Source organism: Cylas formicarius, unplaced genomic scaffold, assembly GCF_029955315.1.
Source record: "Cylas formicarius isolate icCylForm1 unplaced genomic scaffold, icCylForm1.1 PGA_scaffold_7__23_contigs__length_41026272, whole genome shotgun sequence".
Taxonomy (NCBI): Eukaryota; Metazoa; Arthropoda; class Insecta; order Coleoptera; family Brentidae; genus Cylas; species Cylas formicarius.
Genome location: NW_026844352.1, coordinates 11,371,743 through 11,399,694, shown reverse-complemented (window position 1 = coordinate 11,399,694; position 27,952 = coordinate 11,371,743). Strand labels below are relative to the sequence as shown.

Sequence of the window (27,952 nt, the reverse complement as noted above, 5' to 3'; positions counted from 1 at the left end):
TTAGGGCGAGACTCGTCGCGGGACGCGTCGTTGGCCCGCCCCCCACAAGGGGACGGGTCGGCGCAGCGCCCGTCGCTGTCGTGGAAAATAATTTCAATGGAAGTATAGACGTACACGACCGTAGTGCACAGGCGCGGGGGCGCACTCGCGTCACGGGGGCGTTGGACTAGATAATACTGGAGACCGCACGCGCGGCCGGCCTTGGGTCGCTATCCTTGAACTTTAGGGAATAGAAATGTTTTGTGGGCAAATAGCCAAAAGTGTGCCTGTTTCCCTAAAATGTTAAACTCCCTAGGGATAGGTCTGTTCTATCCGTCACGAATCTTAAAGATGGGGAATAAATCGAAATAATGATGGGGGACCCTAACCAACTTCCACACTGGTAACATATTATCAATGCCGAGAGGAGGCTCTGGAGGATTGAGATTAGAAGAGATGCGTGTATTCAAACGGATCCCTTTCAGGTTTCGAACAGTTAATTTATTCAGCTATTTAGACCAAAGATCGTGGATACAAATCTAGTTATGTCAATGTCAATGATGTTAATTTTTCAAAGAAACTTCCACGTCGAACTTGCTAACGTTTCGCCAATCACCCTGTTGGCTTTTTCAGAGCTTAACTGAAACTGTCTCAGTTTCAATTTCAGAAGCCAACAGAATGATTGGCGAAAACTTACCAAGTTCGACTTAACAACAGAAGGTTTGTAAATAGTGTCAACGACGTTGTTACGTTGTCGTTACCACCTTCATTTTTAAAATCGGTTTAAATTAGCTTAGTAGTAGATATATTTAGTGTAGTGATAGTATTTAGTGTATAATTTGATGTTGGTCTCCATGTTTTAATTGCAAGAGACTTGCAGCATGTCAAGGAACATGCAAAATTTATTTATTTATTGCGGGTAAGATTTTTGAGGTTATACGAAATCATCAGATCTTTTTGTTTAGCGTTAACCTTTATTGTATTCTCGAAATAAAACAAATCTATACACGAAAGATCTGATATCACAAAAGTGTAGAGATTCAAACACGCTTACAAGTCCGATCCTTGATTGCGTTTATGCTGTTTTCAATTTTAAGTCTACATTAATTTTTGATCTATATATATATATATATATATATATATATATATATATATATATATATATATATATATATATATATATATATATATATATATATATATATATATATATATATATATATATATATATATATATATATATATATATATATATATATATATATATATATATATATATATAAACTGTAGGTCACCAGTTTTAACATTTTTTACTTCGTTTTTTAAATCTGGGTATATTGCTATATTTGCTAAATTCATGTAAATTATTTTATTCTTTTAAAAATTTCTTTCATTAGGTCTGATAATGTCTTGTCTGAGTTCTTAACTTGGGAGTGTGTTTGAAATTTAATAGCTTTTCGTGTATTCATTTGATTAGGGTTGATACTAAATACTAGGGATTTTCGAAAGTATGATAATGAAATGTCATAGTGACACTACTAATTGGATTATTATTCTCCGTTGTAATTCAATTAAAAATGATGTAGTAAAACAGTACACGTGTTTTTTTTTTGTCAAGTGATCATCAAAATCTAAATATAAGGGGGGGGGGATAAAATTACCGACGTTCATTGGGGTAAATGCTGTTGAGAAATTTGGAAACGTAGAATCCTTTCTGTCTGTTTCATTTCTAGAGTAATTTTTGGGGAATACAAGGTTTAGCGCTTTTCAAGGATAGCTACAGGCACGGCCGACCGCTACAACATTATCATGAATATTATGTACACAGAATAATAAATTAAGAGGGCGCGGCGGCCCTAAAAGTCAGCGTCCAGCAACCGCTTGTTGGGCGGGCGCCGCGAGGCGGCTGCGGCGGCTGAGGCGTGGGGCGGCTGCCGACACCGGCAGCCCTGCCGCGAATGTCGCGCGTAACACAGTTCGACCGCGCGTTTCCCGCCGCGCAGCGGCCAGTAGAGCCACAGACAAGGCAGGACGCAAGCCAGTGCGGCCAGACAACCCCAGCGAGCGACGCGTCGGTCCGGTGCGCAGCCGCAGGGCGCGTCCGCGCAGCCCCCGTCCTGTCCGTCCGCGTCCGAACAATGGTAAAACAATCCCTTGACACAGCACAAACATGACGCGTAATCGACGACCGTGTCGGCGGATAGGAGGCAACCGCCGTTGCACACCCACCGCTGGGGCAGCGGCCGCGGCTGCTGACACGACTCGCAACGACAACGTCCGCACTCGGGGCACATGATTGAGGGGCGGGCGGCGCACTCGCCGCCGCCCCCGTTCGACGCTTTACCGAAACTGAGGGTCGGCTGGTGTTTGACGACGGCGGGCGGCGCCGGCGGCCGGTGATGCGGTCTCGGCGGCGGCGGCGGAGGCGGGGGCGGAGCGATCGGCGTCCGGAACGGGGCCTCCACGTACTCGTTGCCGGAGCGCTCATTCTCTGGCCGCGGGGCCGTCAACGACACGACGGGGGCGGAGGCGGCGACCACGGTTAGCGGTCGCAGCAACGGGGCGAGGGGCGCGGTCAGCGGTGCGGGGGCGCTCATGACCGGCGCCTGCGGACGGTGGGCGCCGCGCGGCGGCTTCGCTTCGGGACCTCCATGCTGATGATCCATGCCAGGCCCTGATGGGCTTAGCGGCACGTTGCGGCGGCGGCGGCGGCGGCGGCGGTCCGGCCGGCGTGGCCGAGCGAGGCCGTCATCGCTTCTGCACGCTTCTGCAACACGAACGACACGAGAGTTAAAGTTCGCACAATTAATTACACAGGTCTACAAAATTAAACTTTTTGACAGGTGCTTTTATTTTGAAAACTGATTTTATATAAATATAATTTTTTTTTTATTTGTATCACGTAAAGCGTTCAAAGTGTTTTCGGAGCGCGAGCATTGAAAATGCCAAGTGAGATCTTGGCGAAACGTCTGCAGGATTCCAGTCGGAGTTCAATATATATGTTAACTTAAGGGATGGTGTAAGGGTTTCAACCCTGAATAAAACTCTCCCCAAAAACCAAAGCATTGTTCTATTGGAGCACCTATTACAACATTGCCCTTCGGCTCTTCGGTCTATGTCGTACTGCCGTTTGTTCTTGCGTAGCCGGAACAGCATGCCGCTCGTCGGTCCTGACTCAGCTTACGTGACTTTTGGTTAGTTAGGCCATATAAAAGATATCGCTAGCATATATATATATATATATATATATATATATATATATATATATATATATATATATATATATATATATATATATATATATATATATATATATATATATATATATATATATATATATATTGTTTTAATTTTTATTGTATGCACAAAGTTTAATGACAATGGTTTACTTAAAAAATTATCATAATTTTTTCATAAAGATTCGCCTACTTAAATATTCGCATAACATTAAAGAACACCTGATCTATTACTAAGACGTTACTAGTTAAATTATTAACTGTCAAGTACAACTGATTCTGTTTCCCTTACTCCCAATTAATATAATCGTGATCGTTAGTGACCAGATAGACATTTCGTGCGGAACAACATCTGTTGAAGAGAAGCAGGCTTAACAATCTACTTTATTCTGTCTGGCATTTTATTGCCGACGGTGCCATCACAAATCGTACCGACTATACGAGAGTACGCTGCAGGAAGCTCAGCGCAAGATCGAAGAGGGTTAATATCATGGAATTTATTTATTTTTTGTAGCCCACTTTATAAAGGATCGGACCAAATAATGAAAATTTCATTTTAAAAATTTTAATTCCCTATATTGATGCGCTTCGGCTTATACACTATGTCTGAAATAAGTGGTGCCGTTTTGGCGAATTCAATTAACACAATCTCAAGATTTTCAAATGGAACGCACTATATTTTTATTCAGATATGAATTCTAGGACAAAAAATAAGGTAAGTTTGTAATTTATCTTATATTTAATTTTACTTACTCTTTGAGATATTCGTATAGATTCTTGTTGAATTTAAAGCTGCCCACATTAGGTCGCTTGTCAATATAGGTCAATATTAGATATTTTTTTAATAGCAAAAACATCATACTACTTCTTTTAAAGATATAATTCTCCATACTTTTTAAATAGAAATATGAAAAACAAAAACAAACAGAAATATGAAAGTTTATTTTATACCTTAATTTGCAAAAAAAAATTGTGATGTCATCGCCAACTACATTTTAAAATATTTTGATATTTCTTTGTTTTTTTGCTGCCAGATAAAACGAGCATTTGAAGAGAAACTTTTTAACTAAACTTTATGGATCGAATTAACAAACTCTTTTTAGTTCACTTCTTGTTTTATAAATTTATTTATTCAAATTTCTTACCTTGTTTAGTTAGCCTATAAGTTATAATTATTTACTTTTGTTATTAGCAATTTTCAAAAAATTTTGTTAATTTAATTCGCCAAAACGGCACCACCTATTTGGGACACCCTGTATAAGCTAAGGTTCATCTGTGGAACTGATTGAGTAGTGTATCATCTCCTTAGTCTGTGGTTAAATTTTCGTAGTGTCGCGTCACAGTACAATTTTATATTTATAAATCAAATATGAAAAACAAAAAACATAACCGCAACTAAACTATGCAAAATTCGAGGAGGAATTTCATAAGAAAGTGATCTTTATTTCAACCAAGGATTTCTAAAATGCCGAAATACATAGGATGTTTCATTTAAAATAACAAAGTTGAAGCCGTGGGGGACACTTTTGAGATATCCTGTATTTTAAATCTTCAGAAGAGTCCAAGAAACTTTTGCGCGAAACTTTTTTCGTATCTCCTATGGGTTTCCAGATTGTATAGTGGATTATTTTATTTGGCGCACGGTGTACAACCAGCTTTTTAGCACTGGGACAGTCTTTTTTTGGGGTGGGAGGGGGGTGTATAAATTATTCCATAAAACAACTACAAACAGTTTTTCAGCGTGAATGTGCAGCGTAACTCACAACTTTCGCTTCTGTTGGGTTGTGGTATTAAGTCCTCACAGCTCCCGGTCTATATTGTTGCCTAGAGGAGGCGTCCGGCTAATTAGTATTACCGTCTTCGTCTTTCTCTCGGAAATTTTTCGTTTAGATTGGTAGGCGACATTCGACGTTCTAATAGGAATGTTATCAACCTCCGCGTAATATTCCGCCCATGTCTATCGACCGTAGCAAATAGATCGGCCGCCCACGCAAACTGGCACGGGCGAGGAGACGCCTTAACAGATTATATATCGAACGCACCTGACTCGGAGGTGGGCGTAACGAGAAACGCGAAATCGATCTTGAGCAATAACGTCATTGAATTATAAATTATTTCGTAGAAAATCGACGCAACGTACCACCACCCTTAAAGTTTCTAACGTGGGTAGGGACACGAAAATAGTAAATAGTATCGATACCAAATCAATACTTTCTTGCGAAATCTCCATTCCAACCGATATTTGTTGAAAACGTATCGATATCATACATACATACACATTTAGTGTGTTAAGTTATGTCGATGGACAAATCAAAATCCACAACTGGTACGCCAGATTTCACACAACCATAGGATTTCACAGATTTTACGGATTTCACAAAGTTGGAATGAATTTCAAATTTGACGAATTTCAGACAATTTATCCTTCCTTATTCAACGAAATTTGTTTTTTTTTAATTCCTCCAAAACAAATAATGAATCTTTATGGAATAATACTACTTGATTATCAGGTTCTTCTCAGTTATAAAACTAAAATTAGAAGTAAACAAAATAAAAATCTAGTTATGTCTTATGTGGAGTCGAGTTTTCAACTCACCTTGCATATCTCTTGGAGCCCAGTGTATTTTTGTCAGACGATATAGTTAATATAATCATCAATTTCTTATAATTATAATTTGGTTATGTCGTTTGACATCTCGCTAGATTTGGATAGTTCGTATTTGTAATGTTTATTAATCGACAGGCAAAGTGAAGCAAAGGGGTAAGGTTGGTTATTGGTGTCATCACGATTTAACTAGTGGTTAACTAAAAGTTGTAGTTTTATCATACTTTTAATATCCTATGGTCCCTATCGCATATATCACTCACTTTTCGACTTTGATTTTATCTTTGACCTGACGACAACAGCAGAAGTTCTATCAAGAAAGCGCTGGTGGAAATATTACATTTTCCTATATGGAATTTGTCCTCCTGGATATTTTGAGTACGTTTTGAGCAGTTTAAATCCACAGTGATCTGTTGAGTTGATTAATTTTGGCAATCGTCGTTTTAATCGGATTTCACTTGACTAAACCTCGAAAACTCCAAACCACATTTTCTAGTTTTCGGAATCTAGCGAGGCAATTCCTTACTCTAGGGTTTTTCTTTCTCCGTGCTGTTCTACTTTTGATGATTTCGACACTTTCCGGTTGCTGGTGAGTTGGAGTTTCTATCAGCGTTATGACTTCCAAGTAGATACATATAGAAAGCAGCCAGACATTTGAGAGTGAGATTTTCTTTTGTGTTTGATTTACTTAAAAGTATTGATCTCAAGAATTTCACGTTCAAATAACACCCGAGCTAGCACGGCAAGCTGACTGATTTTGAAAAATAATTAATAAATTTGAAAATTATTAAAAAACTTCAGTTACGTAATTTTCTTTATAGAAAAGGGCATGTTTAAAACATTTAGTAAAGAATTTTGACAATTACAAATTACAATGAAAGCCGGAATTAATACAGACAAAAATTTCACAGGTTTTGCAGAGCACGTACACCAAATTTCACGGGTGATTTTAAGATTGTCAGGAATTGACTTTGAGTTTAGGTGCCACCCGCTGGAATGATGGTTAATACAAAAAAATTATATAAAACATTTTCACTTTGGCTATAGCGCACGATAGACGGAATGGTTGTATAAGCATTTATCTTCGATACTCGATACTGCTACACAAATATCGATTCCAACCCCGGAATCGTACTTAAAGTATCGATACCATCGACACCTCGGTTGTATCGAAGTATCGTTAGCATCCCTTAAAGTGGAGTATCATTTACTTGACAAAGACGACTGCATTGATTACGAATTCCTCGAAAAATGACGCTTCCATATCTGCTTTTTACGCGACGCTAACGTGTTTGGGTCTAGGAAGCGTAGCCGCCGTTGCCCGACTTCCACGAAGCTATATTTATAAAATTCTTAACATTCTTCGGGTTCGGACGGACGACGATATAACCCACACCGAATAATCTTTTGAGCGTTGAATGAACTCTACAAAATAAAATTAAACCAATTTCGTTCGGAAACTTTTGGCGCCCCGAAACATTTAAATGACATCTTACTATTTCTGCATGTACTGAGTTTCCGAGGTTTATGGAAAGTACGGCAAATATGCACTTAACTGTATCCAATCGCTGTGCCGAATTTGACATATAAACTTTCATATTTAAATATCAACTAATGTGAGAATCAGCAGAGTATATGGTTGAGAAGTCCAGTCCATTTCGGAGAAAATGAAGGAGGTGATATTTTGAATTCAGTTGTTCTTACATTAGCGGAGTTTGTTTTTTTATATTTTTTTTGCCTTATCACATTTTAAAAACACCTGTTTTTAACTGTACCCTTATAAAATTGTTCTTTTCGCAAATACTTGTCAAAATATAAGAATGCGTGAGGAAATAAAATTCGCACGTTTGCCGTAAGCAACCTTCTCTTTACGTTGCAGTATGAAATATTCTCAATCAAATTGACCAAGTTTTGTTTAAGTTGAAATAGCTTCACTTTTATCTCACCCATGTTATTGTTTTGACAACAATTTTCAAAAAGTTCGGCACTTGTTTCCTCATGATAATCCAAGTTAGAATCCCTAATATTCTTTGCTCACAACAGTTAGGGACCAATGCGTCTTCTGGCCCAGCGTGTATTTTGGTGATGCGTTTTTCTTTATTTGAAGGTGCTTTCCTCTGACAGTTTTAATTGGAATTAGCTCATCCTTTATATACAGTGTCGTGGGTATCGAACCTTGTTTCCGTGATTCGATTACTACTTGTCTTTTGTCTATTTTGAGGTACTCAAATCCCATTTTACAAACAACTCTATATTGGTTTCATCATCTTCTAGGTTCTTTTTCAGTTTACCCAAGGTAAGAACAACTTGGCTTTTATAAAGACAATATATTTTCCTTCTTATTACATCCTGATCACTATTACCTATATGGTGAGTTTGACAATCAGTACTTTTATTCCTTTATTCTAGTATTAATAATATCCCTTATCCACGATATTGCATTTGTTGTAAGTAGACAAGCTTCTTTTAAAGCGTCTTGTTTAATAAGTCCTCTACTGATTAAAGTGTCATACACATTTTTCACAACCTGTTTTGCATTAAGGGGCAGATGATTTCGACGCGATATTGTTATATTCTCGTAAAATAACTTTTTCGAAATGCACACTCAGGACGATTATTCAACACAGCCACAAATGATCAACACTCAAGAAATATATCAGAACTAAAGAAATACATCTTTTTTTTTGTTAACGGCTTTACCCAATAACAATAGCTAGTAAACATCGTTAAAGTTTTATTGGGGAGGGTTCACCTAAAGTCAACACGATGAGACAGACCATACCTGTAACTCTCGAAACCCTTGAAAAAATCATTTGCCGTCTATTCTACAGCATTCTACCATTCTGCAGCTCAATAATGATTTATAACTCTCTCGCATTAAGAAACAGAGCATAAATATTCTTCTGTATTGTAGAAACATTAGTCCAGAAAATACAAGTTAACGATTTTCTTGAAGTTTTGCAGATTCATGCTGTTAATTCTGTCCGGAAGACAATAAAATCTTAAAATCAATATTACCGTCCCACGAGTTATTATTAGGAAACAGTTGCATGTCAGAGGCATAATGGCGTGTTGACGGAAAAAAGACCGAAAAGGCTCGTGATGGCCTGCACCATGCTCTTCGCTATGCGTTTGGTTATTATATATTATATATATATATATATATATATATATATATATATATATATATATATATATATATATATATATATATATATATATATATATATATATATATATATATATATATATATATATATATATATATATATATATATATATATATATATATATATATATATATATATATATATATATATATATATATATATATATATATATATATATATATATATATATATATATATATATATATGACACTATATTCCGGGATATCATCCGTTCGCTCGTTGAACTCCGACTGGAATCCTGCAAATCCTGCATCCGACTGGAATCCTGCAAATCCTGCATCCGACTGGAATCCTGCAGACGTTTCGCCAAAATCTCACTGTGTGTTCGAAGTGTTTTCGGAGCGCGAGCATTGAAGATGCCAAGTGAGATTTTGGCGAAACGTCTGCAGGATTCCAGTCGGATGCAGGATTCCAGTCGGAGTTCAACGAGCGAACGGATGATATCCCGGAATATAGTGTCATTACATTTTTCCATACTACTATACTACTATATATATATATATATATATATATATATATATATATATATATATATATATATATATATATATATATATATATATAGTATATATAGTATATAAGTATATAAGTATATATAGTATATAATGTCGAATACACAAGACGCACGCCAATGGCATTGGCATCCCGACGGCGTATTTTACGCATGTAGACGACCGGAAATAATATATCCCGACATTTTCCTATCGCGAGTTATTATAAACAATGGATCTTTCATCGAAATTATCTATATGCGCGACGTTGTTAGGTTTTCAGGTTTGGCATTTTCATCCTTATTGTGCGTGTATTCCTGTGGGGGTTTTCCAATTTGTTTAGCGATATAGACTTGCGTAACTTATTTCATTTAATCTCCGCCAATCACCAGACGTTACGGCAGACAGGCGCGTATTCTCGGAAAAACTTCTCGTGTGCCCGATTTTACCTTTCGGGTTAGCGTTTATCAACCGAACGTTACGAAGTCTAGATAAATGCGCGTGTTTACTAAAACTGTTTATCGCTAGTGAAACTATTAAACTTTATCTCTCGGGTTCGTCCATGCGTAAAAGGTTAATCGGATATTTTCTGTTTAACAACAACGCCAAAATTTCGATTCCGATCGGTGAAACCATATTCAACCAAACCATTCAGGAACTTCTGAAGCAACTATCAATTTTTTTTTTGAGAAAGTCCATCCAACATGCGCATGCGTGAGATTTACCAATAGCCAATGACCTTACGGCATTCAACAACCATCATGGCAGCTGACGGCATTTTTGGAGCACTATTTTCAGAAAATATGCCTAGATCTCGTTAAATGTTCTAGGAAAACGAATTAAGTGTGTAGAACTGGTAGAAAGAAAAAGGCGCAAAGTGCACGAAAATATATATGTCGCCTGCGGCGCATCAATTTTTACCGTAGTAGGAGCCACTATATTATCCAATAGCTATATGGGTCAAACCAAACGAAATCGTCATGTAGAAACTACCATACAGAGAGTAATAAGAGTGCTCGTTCTGTACAAAAAATCGTATTTTTATAGAATCAAATAGAATATAATGCAGGGATAGGTACATAATCCACGTGTCTAGTCTAAGCTAAACGCTATCAAGTTTATTATAGATAGGTGCAAAATCAAGTAATGTTCAAAGTGTTGTGCTTTTGTTACAAAATATTACATATGGGCATAAGTCTTTGAAGATGTGTTGACACAACTATCTGTTAGTTTTATAACAATTATAAGAATTTCTCAATTTCTAATGACCTTGAGCGAAGTAAAAGTTATTTGATTTAAATTCATTCAACCTTAGGCTGATAAAAACATTACGTATCTTAGGACAAAATTATAAACTCACAGTTTTTTTAGCAATGGATAATACCCTGTTTCAACTGCCTAGCAACCTTCAGATAATGTCAAACTTCTATAAGCCAAGGAATCCTTTTCATCAGAACAGTGGGGGAATGGGAACTACAACCGTCGCGTTAATCGACAAATATCAGAAATGCTGGAACGGAGCACAATTCTCGAATTAAAGATGAAATGGTCATTACTTTTAGAAATAAACATTGGAAATATATAAAAATTACATAAGGAATAAAAAAAATATTTATTTTTGTTCTTTTCAATTTTTCTTTGATAACTGGAAATAACTACGAATAACACATATCAGCTAGACTATAAGCTTAGATATATTAATTAAACCATAAACAATAATAATAATAATAATAATAATAATAATAATAATAATAATAATAATAATAATAATAACGGCTTCTTGTCCTAGAGGAACGCATTATTTTTCTATCGTGCTCCTTCCTATCCATACACGCGACAAATCAATGTATTTTTATTATGCATGCACACTGTATAAAGGGTCTTTCACGTCTCGCAGAAGTTTAAAATCATGGTAAACTTTAGTAAATATAAAAATTTGTATCAGTAATAGTGATTTCCAATAATATTTTTTCAAATATCTTGCGCACTCTGTATGATAGACGAAAACTGTTAATACAAAATTGTAGCTTTCAACACAGTTTATGGTACTGTTTAAACCAAATTATCACATCTTTTGCCGTTTTTCATTTACGACCAATAATTATACAACCGTGCAGTACTTTATAATGGCCAATGACGTCATCGCGTCTAGATGTGATAGCCCAAAACCGTAAATACAAAAACCGCTCTGGATGCGGCCTATAATACTGTTTGAATGAATTAACCATTTTTTTAAAACAATTTTCAGGGTCTTTTAGATTTTTGTCTATAACTAAAACACCCTGTATATACTGCTACACGGAATATGGGGAACACAATAGGTGAAAACCGTATATACAACAGTTTTAGGTTTCTGTACGGGCTATATCGTCGTATAAAACAAATTAACTACTGAATCGCAGCCTTCTAGATTTTTATTAAAAGAGAAACAGAATTTTCAGTTTTTTGCGAATACCGAGGACACACTGTATATTTTTCAAAAATTCTAAGAATAAAGGTTTATAGCACTGGTTCTCGGGGATCTTTTAGTCCAATAACTTTCTGATCGCATCAACGGTTTTGTAGAAATGATCTTTTTCTTAGACTCGATTTTTTATTTTTGAAAAATACTTTCCGACGCTCCGCCCCGCCCCCCAATTTCAATAGGTTTCGTTAGGGTACCAAACGTTATTTGACTTCCAAATTTGAAGTCGATAGCTTCGAATTTCGGACACTTATTGTGTTCCATATTACTGTATAAAAAAAAGTCGAAAATCGAAAAAAAAAAGTTTGACCACGGCCGTTTTTACATATCTTATGCACCCCTTGGACTGTCAAAAAGGAACAAAATTTTAAACGTCTAGCTCAAACCGTTTGGAAGCAATCGTCAAAAAATCCTAAAACAGAGAAAGGAGAACGGACAGACAAAAAAAAAGTTTTTTTCGACGCTGATTCCATTGGTACTAATGGCTAGGCTGTTGGACGCACCGTTATCGAAATCTCAAGTTTAGTGAGCAGCACAATAATAAAGAAAATAACTTTTGAACTGTTTGAACATAGCCTTCAAAAAATTGTTTAATATTAAGTCGTTTAATCTCAATTATTCCAAAGGAGTAGGAGCACTTAGATCTACAGGTAGTGAACAAAAAAAACGTGAGCCTTAATTTGACTGTTTTCTTTTATAATTAAAATGGCATTCTTAGCTGTATTCAATGTTTATTTATTACTTTAAAGGTGCAAATCAGATCTTAAATATACTCTTATCACTGCAAAATATTCTTTTAATAAAAGAAGCGGAGGCTAATTTGGTATGGTTAATAATCATTTAGGTTTTCGGATTCTAGCGATCCCAGGCGCGTATTACATTACGTAAAAACTGAAAACTTATGCCAAATGGCGAATGGGATTTAGTCACTCGCCTTTTATTACTTTAAAATGCAAACGTGCTCGCCGAAGGAACCGCTCGGAGAGGTGCCTCGGTTCGAGGAAAAAAGGAAAAATCACAACAGAGACGGTTCGTTAAGTTTAAGAGTAACTCTCGCGTCGGCACAAAAGAGCAAATAAACCACCAACCCGCGGGTGCAAGTAAATTCTTATCAGGTATGATTTCGTGTGTGTTCGCGCCAGGATGCATTTTAAACAAATATACATTTAAATAAATAAACAACGCGGACGTGTATGCGGAAAAATTTTATAAACGATACGTTTATCCCCGGGCTTCCGTAATACCCAAGTGTAAAACAGGTAGGCATGGGTATGAGAGAAGAACCGGATCGCATATGCTATTATTATCCGTACATTTCATATGACGATACCATACCATACCAAGGGCTGATTCAGGTTTTAAGGCATAAACTGAAACGGGTAATAGATCTCGTCATTTCATGTGAAAAAGATTATATAAAAACGAGTCGGTAATCTATCAGTAGCGGAAGGATATATTAATTAAAATATCTTGTTTATGTTTAAAGATATCAATTAGAAATTTCTATTGGTTAATACTTCTTAGGGGGTTCAGTTGCCAGTTATAGGATTTTTCTGTTTTCAATTGTTTTCGAGATATATAAATATAGCCGTTCTATCCCTGCTACTGATCCAAATTAGACTCATGTCATCAAATAAATTAAGTTTTTTGAGTAATTATTGTACTTTGAACGAACGTTGGGTCATTTCCGGGAATGTCAAAAATTCAAATTATCGATTTGATTGATTTATCAAACATAACCCTCTACTATTGAATATTCGAATATAAATTATACTTGGATGTTTGTGATGTAGTATTGCTTTTTAATGAATTTCTTTTTGTCGCTCTTTCCTTTGAAATTCTCAAGTGTACTTTCTTTTCACTTTAGTTGCATAACAATGCCTAAACAATAGCAACACGGTTAAAAATGACGTTTTGTTCGATCCTTTATTAACGTGTCTATATCTGAAGGTTACTTTAGAAGGTCGGACACATTCATAGGTGAGGAGCGTTCATGTAAACCCAGAAATGCCGTTCTAAATACATATTTTTCAAAATTATGTGATTGTGAAAATTTTCTTTTAAAATTCAATATACTCGATTTTAATTAAACTATGGATATTTGAATGAAAATTAAAATGGATGTCGTTGGTTTTGAACGATTAGTGCGTAACGAATGGATGATATCTTAGAATATGCTTTAAATATATTTGGACCAACCAACACTCACTCACATGGAGGTTAGAGACAATTGAATGCTATAGGAAGTGTAAAAACTAATACTTTAAACCACACACAGGCAAGGATATAAGGCATAAGCTAAATGCGCCCTAAAGAGCTAATGTAAGGATGAAACATCTGTTAAAAATCAATAATCTATTCCCAAGATATTGTAAACAATTGACCACTGTTCGGAAATCATAGCAAAACGATCCCAAGTTTGGTTGGTACGCAAAAATGATCCGAGTTTCTGTTGCAACACATTTCAATCACTTCGGTGACGGTTTTTCAGCTGAACTTTACTACGATAGAATAGATCACAGAAATTCGTCTCCGAATATTCCGCATTTTTGAAATTTGTCTTAAGGGCATGACATTGTGATGGTTCAAGAAAAAGCTCATTAAATTTTGAATTGTGAAAACTCGTTTGGTCAATCGAAAAATTTTACAAATTTTTGGTTAGACAATTAAAGAGTTAATTAAATAATTCTTCAGCGTCGCCAACATTGCGCAAAATATCATACTTTCCATATTAACAAATTTTAATTATCTATTCTAAAATTTATGGTTGGAAAGCACGAACAGTCAGAAGTAAATGTCGCTCACCTGGAAACAAAATTCTACTGGTTTTCATTTAAATGGCATTCGATAATGCCCCCCACGGAGAATGCGTCGCACTTTTGTGAAACGTACCTGGCCAATCAGTGCGTCAGAAATTCTGTCAATATAGAGTTTTCTTTTCTTTTAAAGTTGAATTTTAGTATGTCCTAAAATAGTCATAGATACTTCTTTACGATAAAGGAAAGGAAAAAGAAGGAAAGTTTTTTGATTACGGTCGCACATAAAGAAGTGGTGATTGATTTCATCTATGCACAAAGAGAAATGTTATAATCAAATAATGCCAAGAAGATGCCCGGGCGCCCGTCTAAAAATGTGGAATTTTTCGATATTTTGAATTTTTTTACCAATAAAATTAAGATCTCCGGGGTATTTGCCTTTTTCAGGCTAAGCTAAAAGAAAACAAAAACATTCCACACGGCACAGAATGTGGCCTCCTTTAGTACCAATAATGGATAAAATTATATCACTTTAAATAATGTTTCGGCATCGTCAACATTACCATAATAATAAATTATAAAAATATAATAAAAATGCAGCAACTGCGGGAAAAAAATGTTTCCTGGGTTCGTTCGTTCAAAATAACTTAAGAGAACGTCCAGGGAATAAAACCGTACCGGTTTTCAGTACAAATCGCATTCTAGAATAAGAATTGCCCACTCCCAACAGAACTCGCCCACTTTTTGGGTTTTAGGTCAAGAATAAGGGTCATATTAACAAACAACTGACTGCTCATCTGGTTTTCTTATTACCCGCCAGCGGGTAGTATTCGGGGGGTGGTGTGCAACGTCTGGGTTAGAGGGGACTGGTCATCGATTGCGTGCATTTAATACGTAGGTAACATTTTATTTAAAAAAAAAGGCGACCATCTGGAAGCCTCGCGGCATGTCGTCTCGTCATCGGAACATCACTCCGCGTGTGCGATTTCAAATGTCATCGGGTCACCTTGCATTTTAATTGCAACAAGACGGACAACGAGTGCGTGCTCCGTTGCACTCTAATATATTGTTTGATACGCCGCCACGCCAAAAATAATCGATGCGAGAATTTGAGTGGACGCTGGCGCTTTTAAAATAGCGTCGCGGGTCCTATTTTTGAACGGACGAATAAAAATAAGTTAACCTCATTCGTCTAGAATAACGTATAACAATATGGGTTTGTGTGGACGTCGGATACAAAGGCGGCGGCCGTTTATTTTGGTTCTTTTCGCTTCGTAAAGTTGCACGGATCGGAGAAATGAGTATTCTTTCAACGATTTCTACAAGTCGGCGATTTTTTTGTAATCAATTTTTATGGTGCTTCTTCCGGAAGGTTTCAAGTTTTCTGAAACCATTGTCGCTATTACAAAGTATCTATTAACACGTCAACAATAGGATTATTGTATATCCCAAAAAAGATTTAAGGTTTGTTGGAAGCGGTCTCCTCCTCCTAGGTAAATTATTCGAAGTTTTGAGCTAAACTCTTATTCTTCTCCCATATGCATCGGACAAAATTGGAGCGACGTTATATTTTTTATTACTATGCATGGTATATGTGTTATATTATAAAGGATGTTCTAAAGAAATAATGATATAAAAGCAATCAACAACTTTCAATGAATATACTATATAATACATGTATTACCAATAAATCGGAAGTTTGTTGGTCTAGTATCCTTTATTGACAATACTTGTTGGTATTTTTTTGGCATCCAGGTAATATACACATTTCAAATTGCTTCATCGTCTATAGACTTTCAAGCATTTTGGATTTATTGCCATAATTGATCCTTATATGAGGTTTTTGTAGTGTGAGTTTTTTCCCTATAGCTTCTCTATCGGATTTATATCCGGTGACTGCGCTGGCCATTTTAAAAGTCTAACATTGTTTATGGAAAACCATTCTTTAATTATTTTTTAGTGTGTTTGGGATCGTTATCGTGCTGGAATATAAACGTTAAAGGCATTTCCCATCTTCTAGAACAGCACAATCCATTTTGGTATCGATTTTATGAATAGGGCTCATCCCATATCATCATCATCAGGCCAATATATGAACTACGCACCATTACCATCGAAGATATTAAATTTCCAGCGATTACTAAATAATCCAATCCAATTTCAGTGGCGAGTGGCAAACAACAGACGAGCATCTCGATTATTTTTCTGCAGTAACGGTTTTCTTGCTGGTCTTCTTCCAGAAAGTCCGACTTCCACCAATCGACGTTGGACGATTCTCGAAGGCCCATTTTCTGTAACCAATTCTGCTACATTCTGACTTGCATGTAACCCCGGACAGCTTTTTTTTGTCTTTTCTTTCTTCTCGCTTCCACGGCGCCGAAAATTTTGTATAATTTTTGAAACAATTTGTTTTGTCACCCTGAATGGATTTTTTCTGTGGCATTCCAACTTTATAGGCCTCTATAAATTTGTTCTTTTATCTTCAATGAGGTACACTCAACTTGCGAACAGAAAATAAACCAATTTAATTAATTAATTTCGTCGCAGAACATTTATGTCCAAAAAATTTTTGATAAGGACCCGCATTCTTAAAAAAAAATTGAAATAAGCAATCAAAAAACATTTGAACGTTTGAAGTTGTTGATAAATCCATAATTACATTTACTTTATAGGGTCTGTAAGTTTGTTATTCTGTACCTGGCGGACTATACAGTCGCTACATCTAGTATATCGCACCCGTTAACTAACGGTTAGTTAATTTGGATATAGCCGAGGGTATGGCAAAATGTGACCAAGATATGAAAGCAGACCGTTCTCGAAATTTGCTCAATAGACACATGTTTGGTGTGAAGAATCAGTAGTTTTCGATTAATGTTTTTAGTTATTGACCACGTTTCTGCCCAAATAGCAAGACTCATCACACACTTGATCGCTCATAAGCGAATATCAGATTGCTGAAAAGGCCATACAAATTCGTGTTTTTACTTTAGTGTCACACTGACCTTTGGGGCTAATGACAGTACCATGATATCTGAATGTATAAACTTCCTTTCGCCCGTTCCCAGTTCACTCTGACCTGTTTTGGGTTTACCATTGTTAATCTCTAGCCCATACTGCTGTTCGACATCATCAATCTTATTTAACAAGTATTGTAGTATTGTGGGTCTTACAATATATAGTTTCATCCTTAAAATAGAGCCTTTCTAATCCCATGCCCTTTAAACTGTGTTTCGGAACTCACTTTTTCACACTTTTTATTAATTTTTGAAACAATTACTGGTCCCTGTTTGTCCAGTTTCTTATGTTTCTTAACCAGGCCTTCTTCTTCCCCTTTGTTCCTCTCTTTTCCCCTAGAGTATTAATTGGAGTTGTTCATAGTCATGTTCGACGGGATAGGATAGAGACCAACACAACAATTTACACACAAAGTTGAAATGAGACACAAAAAAACTGTAAAAAATCAGGAAGCTTTATAATTTGTTGACACTTTCATGGCCTGTCAATGGAACAACCTATCCAACATAATAAACGCGGTAAGTTAACACAGTGAAACCCATACAGGCGAGAATTGTGTGGTTTGTTATGAAAAACATACACTTGTAGGCGTCAGTTTTCTAAATCCGGTCGTATCCATTCTAGTCGCATCTGCAATGGCAATTACTCGTTGATGTCGAATAAATGCGTAGTATATCTGTACGTACGCAGGTTCAGGTGCCAATACATACGCGTTTACTTGATGATAAAATAAATCTGAAAGAACATCGTATAACGTGACTGAAAACGTGCCTCGAATGACTTGCAATATTGTGCATTGTTTTCGCGAACTTATTCTTCGACGGTGCAGCTGCTGACAGTAAAAAAGGTGGCCGCAAAGAAGTATTTCATAATTTTACCTTTGAACCTTTGGCGCTAGAACAATATCCATTTTATCGTATTTCAATTGTAACTTGGAAAACAGATGTTTTATTATTACATGCAAAACATCTAGTAAATAAATGTAACAAAGATCTAGAATTTATGATAAGGGGAGGGGCAGGATCTGGAAGTTCAGAAATACATTGCGCTGATGTCATGTAATGGGATTAAGTAAGTGGAAATCAAAATGGTTAAAAGAAAACTTGGATGGATCGACTAAAAAAACAGCGAATATGGACGTACGAAAGTCTATCCCACAAGAAATAACAGACGACAATTTATATGGAATTGTCACGTGGAGAGAATGGGTGAATAGAGAGACTCGCAATACAAATTCTAAAAGGGACACAGAAAGAAGGAAAATGGAAAGACCGGAGATCACTTAAGCAAACTTAATATGCATAGTAGAAGAAAATTGCATTCGAATCTATTATTTTACAAAATTATTAAACACCCTATTTATATAAGAAAATTACCAATACCAAAACATCATTCTCATATATTTGCCAAAATATTAATACTATTACATATTAATACATATTAATAATTATCATTTGATTTAAATGATGAATGAATTAATTTTTGAGAGACAGGGTGGTATAGTGTTTAAAAATAAAATATATTTTTTTAACATCTGCAATACGACTTTAGATACTTTAATGAAATTTGGTACATATGTATCGAGAGGTATTATTTAGTGTACCACTTTTTTTTTAATACATCAGTGGCGGACATACGGAATTTCACCTATCTATTTTGGCAGACATTGATTAAAATCTCCAATCGTATCTAACGAAATTTAATTATTTGTTATTTTTTTTTGTCAATTCGGTGCACGGTTTCCCTTGGAAAAATAAATATTGTTAATATGATAGCATGCTGAGAAATTAGTTTTTATTTTTAAATGAAAACCGTGCGACTGACTAAAAAAAATTTAGAGATCAAATCTGCTCCTAAATGAATGCAAATATTACTTTTTTTAAGGAAATCAGTGGCATGCCACTGACTGTGAATAAATAATATTCTGGTTAAGTAGCTCACCACTGCACTGGTTAAATAGATAAATTTTTTTGTGAGAAATATAATATCTAGCGGAAACAAAAGATCTAGTTCTTAGTTACCAGCTACTGTTCTTCAGAAAAAAAAATAGATTGTTCTTTTTACTTTTACAGTTTTAATGAAAAACATAACATCCTAACAACGAGATGAATAATAAATTATTCTTATTTAAATTTATTTTATTTATTTTTTGAAGTATTTTAATAAAACAGATAGACAATTACTTAAGTAAGAAATAAGAGAAGAGGTTTTTATTTTTTTAAGCGAAAACCGTACATCGGATTGAAAAAAATCAATAAATTCAATTTCTTTAGAAATGATTGGGTATTGTTAGAGTAATTTTTATTTTAAGAGAAATCAATGTCTGCCAAAATAGACATGTGAAATTGCGTACGCCCGCCACTGGTGTATTAAATTAAATACTGCTCTTGATACATAGTACACATGTACCGAATTTCATTAAAATATCTAAAGTGGTATTACAGATATTAAAAAAATATATTTTATTGTTGAAAATTTTACCATCTCATCTATCTCAAAAGATAAGACGTTTAGAACACATGTTCATATGAAAATTTCTTTTTAGATTGGATCTAAAAATCGCCCGCTTAATTATTGACATTCAATTAGAAAACATCCTGTATAAAACTACAATGCTGAATTATTTCCGATTTATGGTGCTTCAATATGCAAGAATCTGAAACACTGGCGTTTATTTATTTTTCATATTCCTGTTTATCATTTTTTTTGCATCATTATGACGAATAATGAAGGTTACTATTATTATTATTACATCAATTTTGTTCACGAAAAAAAAAATAGATTCGGTCAAGTGCCTTCGAATGCTTCGGGCACAAACAGTTATCGAGCGATCGGCGACAAATCGACTTGGGCTGTTACGCGTTACGCAACAAACTAGCATCTCCCGCGGTATTAAGTGGAGGCGAATTAAAAATTCCGAGTAAATAAGACATTCTGTTAACGTTCAAATTACCATAATTCGTTCAAGGCTGTAGTTTTTCATTGTTTATAAGTATCGGTGGTTTATATGTCGACCTCGGACGCACAGTATTATTAAGTGAAAAAATGCCTCGCGCAATAAATATCATGGAGGGAAGACCGGGGGTGGCAATAATTCCTCAAACAGAAAAAATCTTTTAAAATCTTGTTGCGATAAGTGTAAGAAAAGTAGCAAGTAAGTAAGTATTAAGTAAGTGTTTCCTGTGTACATCGTGTATTAAAATAACAATTATTATTGCACCTGTTTCACAACTGACGAGTACAAGAATTATTACCTTAAGATCTTTGAGACGTGAATGTTGAGGATTATTACAAAACAGAATAATGACTTTTTACTGAACTTTTCGCCGATCAACTTTTACTAGGCAAAGTATGTTTAATAGTCATAAAATTAAATGTTTTTGTTGGAAATTTTTATGGGGGATATTTACTATGATACGTTTTTTTGTGTATGATGGTGCTCCACATCATTTCTGTAGACAAGTTAGAAGACTCCACTGGCAACTAACGTTCCTTGACCTAAACCGTTTGGCTATTACTGTGCGGAGTTTAGTTGGAAAAATATATACTAAAAACGAAATAAATTCCACTATAGATTTTGAAGAACATCGCGACATCAGAAAAGGACTGTGCAAATTCGTGGAAATGGTTGACATTTCAAAAATCTAATGTAAAAATCCGCACCTACTGATTCAATTTTTTTCTGTTTGCTTTGTGTTATTCGTTGTTTTTTTTAATTCTTGAATTCGTTTGCTCCATGTTAAGGTCATACAATTGAAACCTCTTTAATCATTTATAAATCGGTCCGGATTACTTGCTACAACCCGAGCTAAAATGTCAAATAACTCCAAAACCAGTACTTTTTTAAATTTAAACGTATCTTTTTTTTATGGAAAACTGTTTTAAAAGTATTATTTTTCTCTAAGAAATTAAAATATCTTAAAAACGCTAATACAAAAAATATTAAAATTTGTCAGCAGTAACTTTCATGGCCCAATCAAAGGTATTTGTAGTCTAAATTTCATTTAGGTATTTTTAAACAATTCGGAAATAATTTGAGAAAAAAATGTTTAGAGCCTTTTTACATTTTCTGAAGTAGGTGTTTTCGGACACAAGTTTATTAACCAAACCAACGTTATTTTTAATAACCTATTTATCCTAGAAATTTTTGAAACTCCCTTTGAGAAGCGAATCTTGTTCCTCTTTAAATGGGTAAAAGAGAAAGCGAAAATAATTTTGGGCAGGGACGCCGCTGGTGCCGTCGAGAACAGAAGCAAGAACGGGCGAACGTTCCGGATGTTGTTTAACATTTCTAGAAAGGACGCGATACGACCATCGGGTCCCAGCGCATTGGCTTGTAATAATATATTACATTTCTCAGAATTCCACCTCGCACGTATACAGAGGACCGTTTGCCTTCCTACGTGATGCACGGTCCGGTCTACCGACGGCCTTCGACGCCACAGAGGTCATCGGAGAACACACGCCTCTGATTATCGAGAACCGAATTTTTCGTGGCGCGAGCCCAGAAAGAAAACTTATTTTTTCAGCAAATCAGATATAGATGATACTGGGATTTAAATTCAAGGAAATTCATAAAAAATAATCATTGGTATAGTATACTTCAGAAGGACGGAGAGCAGTGGTTCCCCTCATACATCACTTTAGCTGGTTTCGGTGGACACGCCCACTGCAGCCCCGTCGACTCAATTATTCCATGTTTTCCATGAAAGCATAACGAGCACTGAGTATATCTTCATCAATAAAATATTTCATATTTCATCACTCTCGAGTAAAAGGGTTTTACGGATATGCTTTTCCCACTCCAGTCCAAGCTTCATCCAAATTTTAGCTAGGGTAAGTATTTAAAGTGAAGTCTGTCTTCTTTATGTGTTATATGGATGTTGGTTAGTTTCCAAAAACCACTAGCGTATCAGTTAGATGAAATTTTCATCATTTGACCAACATTGTCTTTCAAAACATTCGACTCAAAGGATAAAAAACTATTTGCGCATGCATAAGTAATTCCCCTTTTTCCAAAGACACTTAAACAAATCAATATATTCTTGAGATTAACAACATTCTTATTATTCTTATAAAAACAAAAGCATTGAATACATTTGAATTGAAAACAAACCATTCAAATTATAATCACACAGATAATTAAATAAGCATCACAAAATATTATTTTATATGTTTAAAATAACAATTTAAACTTACTATAGATTTAAAACGAAGAAGCCATCATTATAAATTGCAAGGAACATCCTTTTTTTGTTTTTAAAATTGTTAGAGTAGAAAGTGCTATTTTTTAGTTTCGGGTGCATGCAATATTAATGTAACGTAACAGGTTTTCTTATTTACAATGCAGTACTATCCATTGGTTTTATAATTAAATTCGCCTGAACTAAAAAGAAAACGGTAACAAAAACTTGGGGACACTGAAAATGCCAAAGGTGGTCACTACTTAGAAACACAAAAGGTGGACTACCGACGAGCACGCAGACGCTAAGGGCGGCTTTATCGATTTGTTCTATTGGTGAAGAAAAGTCACATCATAAAAGACCCTCTTTTCAACAACCCACCGCACTTAAAATAAGAAACGTTCCAGTTTGATTAATATATTCCTTTTATAATAAGCTAGTAATAACTTATTTTAAACATAATTCCGATTTAAACAAATAAGCAAGACATTACATATAGGTAAATAGAAGGTCGTTGATGTTTTAAACTATTAATTTATAAATATCAAACATAAACATAAAATGTCATACTTCGATTAGTTAAATTGTAGGCACAGTTGATTAATAGCAAGGTGATTTCTTGCGCTTTTTAAAACCCATAATGAAATTCTTAAGTAAAGCCTTCGCGGACACAAGTTGAACTTTTGTTTCTTTAATGCAAAAAACTAAGAAACTTTCAAAAATATAGAGTTCCTCAGAGAAAAGCATAACGGCAAAACTGGGAGCAGAAGCAACATTTTACCTCGATGAGACGTGAATCGGCGAAGATTATATATGACACAAAAAGTGCCTTAAATAAGCCCTACATGGGCGTATTCTGTTCTTTAAATAGTATCGTATTTGCCTCGCTTTAATTTGATAGTAATAAACTTTGTTCCAAAAAATTAATAAAAATGACCACCGGGTGTTTGCCATTTCGTACACTTCTTAATTGGCCAGTCAAATTCAATCAAAATACCGGGTATTTTCATTGGGAAGATTGGATATATTTTTTTAAACGTATAATTTTTATTAATTATTTTCACCTGTTTATAGAACCACAAAGGTGTCAATGGCAACTTTGGCAGCACCGGGTGCAAGAGCAAGGGGAATCCCCAAACGGCCAACCTGTGATTTCTTTTTTTTGTTTCCTATGAAGTATTGCCATTTGGGCGTTTTAACTTGTTGTGTTGTGTTGTAAATATCAGGACTCTTCTTACGCGGCTTCTGTATACATTTATCCCTTACCTATATTTATTTAGCGGCCTAGACCTATACGTTTTTTTTTTAGTTTTCTACGGATGGTGATATAGTTTTTTTGAATTTACTTTCTGGTTTCTATATTTAATATCCTTGTTCCTTTTTTTTTTTAAACTAACTTTAAACTATTTATTTCCAACAAGGCATAAATAATAATTAGGGTATTTACCGAAATATATTTACCAGGTATTTACCGATCACTATTTCAATAACATTTGTGCAATTGTGGCAATAAATTATTATGCGTTTGCGTATCCAATTTACCAATAATAATCCTCTTCAAGGAACACCTGAACACTATACTTAACCTTTCTCGGAATCCCAATAAAAATATCAACTCCATTTAGTTCACAGAACAACACGACGGCCACGTAACGCACGATACAAATAAATAAATATAAATAACATTATATTTTTAAAATCATTCCGCAACAAAAAGTTTGAACGGTCAATTCTACAACTTTAGACAGTTGGTTTTATTCAATCTTCCAACTTGGGAAGTGATCCTTCGACGAAGAAATTGGGTCGTGTGTTAATTCGCACAAACCAAGCGTTTGGGGCCCTACGTTTATATGAACTTATGCGTCGGTGCGGAAAAATGAGAGTACATTTCGTCGTTCGCTAATCACTCTGTACGAACCGTGTGATGCAAAAAAAAAAACGAAACGCGCAGTGTCGTACTTTTAGATAGAAAGCCGAGAAAAATCAGTGGCGCGCCAAGCTAATCGTCCCAGTAACGGGCGGAAACCGACCGCAAGCGTCGCCACTGCCGAATAATATAAATCGTGAATGAGCAAACACGCCCACACGCACCTCAATGTCACACGCACGTCGTCCTCCGGTGCCAGCAGCAGCAAATCTCCTGCTTCGATCGCGGCCGGCCGTTCCCCGCTGCCAGCGATTTTACACCAAACTTTACGTAATCCAAAAAAGTGCCACTTTGTGCGCTGCCCCCTCACTTTTCCGCGGCACTTGACCGGGAACGCGCGCGGCCGCACCACCACATGAAACCGAAAAAGTGACATAAAAACCAGGGGCGCGCGCGCGCTTGCGGGACCGTTTCCGGTCGGACGTTTCGGCCCCCGTTCGTTGCCGCCAACACAGCCCAACACAATTCGCGAACTAGAGAGAGACAGACAAAAAAAAGAGGAAAAGAAAGCGGTCTCTCACGCACGTGTACCCGTGTCTTCGCTCGGCGACGGCTCGACTGTCACTGAGATCGCTTCGGAAGCGTTCGGTCGATTCGCGAGTCTGGCCCACCGAGCCGATCCGCCGGAGCGCTTTTTATGAATGGGGGCCGCCATCATGAATGAACACACTACCGTCAGCGGACGGGGGCGCGCGCGCGCGCGCGTTCACGAGCGACGCGTCGAGGGGGAGGGGAGGACCGCGTGAGAGGCCGGGGCGCGGGCGGGGGCGGCCACCAGTGTGTGCATTCAAAGAAGCCAGTGGCGGCGCTTTTAATCGGTATAATTTCATTCCGTTTTTGTTTGGCATGAAACGATTGTTATCGTGTTATGCGAATATTTAAGTAGGTGAATCTACATGAAAAACTTATAATTTATTAAGTAAACTACTTACTGTCCGTGCAATAAAAATTTAAACAAAATAAAAAAATCGGAAAATAAAAAAATATATATCATACAACATAAAATTTAATTTCAGCAGAGTAAACCATATTTAGTTTGTATTTACGATGACATATCATTATCAGAGTCTAAGTGGTGGTACCGTTATATCAAGCGTATTCCCTTTTTCCCACTAATCCTTTATAATATTTTCTGTATATGGTACATAACTGATACACCCAATTCGTTAATTTAGTCAAATCGGGATATCACAGAAGAAAATTTCACTTTTTAAGACCAACATTTAGTCGCCAACCACCAGGTGTCGAATTCGTGAAAAGTCGATCCGTAAACATGGGAAAAGAGGAAGAAAACACTATGTCGTTTCGGTTTTGTGAGGTTCTGTTAAGTGAAATCCAACTAAAACGTCGATTGCCAAAAATAATCAGCTTAACAGGTCGCTGAGGATTTAAACTGCCCAGGACAAACTCAACATCATATCCCGACAAATTACACATTGGAAAATTTAACCTTTCCCACAGCGCCTTCTCGACAGAACTTCTCCTGTTATCGTCAGGTCAAACATGAAATCAAAGTTGAAAAGTGAATATCTGGGATATGTTAGATTTAATATTGATAAGTATCAGACCATGGAATATTAAAAATTTGATAAAACACCGACTCTTAGTTAACCACTAGTAAAAGTGAGGTTACACCAATAATCAACCTAATAAGTTTGTTTTACTTTGCCTGCCAATAACCTACCAATAAAAATACCATGAAAATCTAGCGAAATGTCAAACAACATAACCAAAGATGTTTTCGGGAGATAAACTGCATTATAAAACGAAAATTGGTGAATATATTAATTAGATCGTCTGACCAAAATACACTCAGCTCCAAGAGATAGACGAGGCGGCGAGTTGAAAACGCGATTTCACATGAGATATGACTAGACTTCTATTTTGTTTACCTCTGATTTTAGATTTAGAACTGAGAAGAAAATATGAATTTCAGTATGATTAATATTTCCTTGAATCACCAAATAATGTTATTTCAATTTTTTAAAAGAAATAAACATTCATTATTCATATTGTAGGAATGAAAAATAGACAAATAGGAAATTTTTAGAAATGAAATAGTTTTGAAATACAATCAGAAACTATCTGGAGAGCTGCCTTCGAAACAGATACTACTGCAGTATCATCGTGCCTTGCCACACCCATTCCAATTCTATGATATTAAATACACAATGGTAAGGAGGCAATCTTAAAATTTGATAACCAATTACAGGAAATTATTTCGTCTGTAGCATACGGCAAGTTTGTTTTGTAAGTTTTGACCATTTTTAACAACTCACATTTTCTGGGTAATGAATTAAATATGCAATGGTAAGGAGGCAATCGTAAAATTTGATAACCTATTACAGCAAACTATTTCGTCTGTAGCATAGGGCAGTTTGTTTTGTAAGTTTTGACCATTTTTAACAACTCACATTTTCTGGGTAATGAATTAAATATACAATGGTAAGGAGGCAATCTTAAAATTTGATAACCTATTACAGCAAATTATTTCGTCTGTAGCATACGGCAAGTTTGTTTTGTAAGTTTTGACAATTTTTAACAACTCACATTTTCTGGGTAATGAATTAAATATACAATGGTAAGGAGGCAATCTTAAAATTTGATAACCTATTACAGCAAATTATTTCGTCTGTAGCATACGGCAAGTTTGTTTTGTAAGTTTTGACAATTTTTAACAACTCACATTTTCTGGGTAATGAATCCGCCAATTGGTAATTTATTCTTTTCTTGTCTATGCATTTGGCACACTTTCACTAAATTTACAATCATATCGTTCATTATCCATAATAATTAAAGACGGCTTTTCGAGTTTCGGCAGCAGTTTTTCAAAAATGTAATTTTTGTTTTTTTGTGGAATGTACTGTAATTATCCGCTATTTCTATCGAGTGTACGACACCGGGGCCTAATAAACAAAAGTAGAACACTGGCAGGTAAAGTCTGTTCATAGATATAAGTGACTAACTGATACGAATTAAGGAAAGATCCGGGCAAGCTGTAAGAATGAAATATGGACGAACAGGTCCGTACTTTGCGTTTTACCACAAACCGAAACTCAATTGTGCGTACTCGACGCGCGTTTCGCCAACCAAGTTGGCATCTTC

The 27,952-nt window shown here is 35.9% G+C and overlaps 1 protein-coding gene across 3 annotated transcripts in view; it reads right to left on the bottom strand.

The window, feature by feature from the left end:
* Positions 1–1,228: 1,228 nt before the first annotated feature.
* The window catches only part of LOC132704766 (protein sprouty), a 79,554-nt gene continuing 52,830 nt past the window's right edge, over positions 1,229–27,952 (bottom strand). For 2 of the 3 annotated variants that reach the window (XM_060674997.1, XM_060674995.1), the window contains one exon: positions 1,229–2,746. In XM_060674997.1, coding sequence (XP_060530980.1) covers positions 1,836–2,645 — 810 coding nt within the window. In that variant the 5' untranslated portion in view covers positions 2,646–2,746 and the 3' untranslated portion in view covers positions 1,229–1,835. Of the gene's footprint in view, positions 2,747–25,011; positions 25,468–27,952 lie in introns of those variants that run through there. The other variant, XM_060674994.1, reaches the window with a different exon arrangement.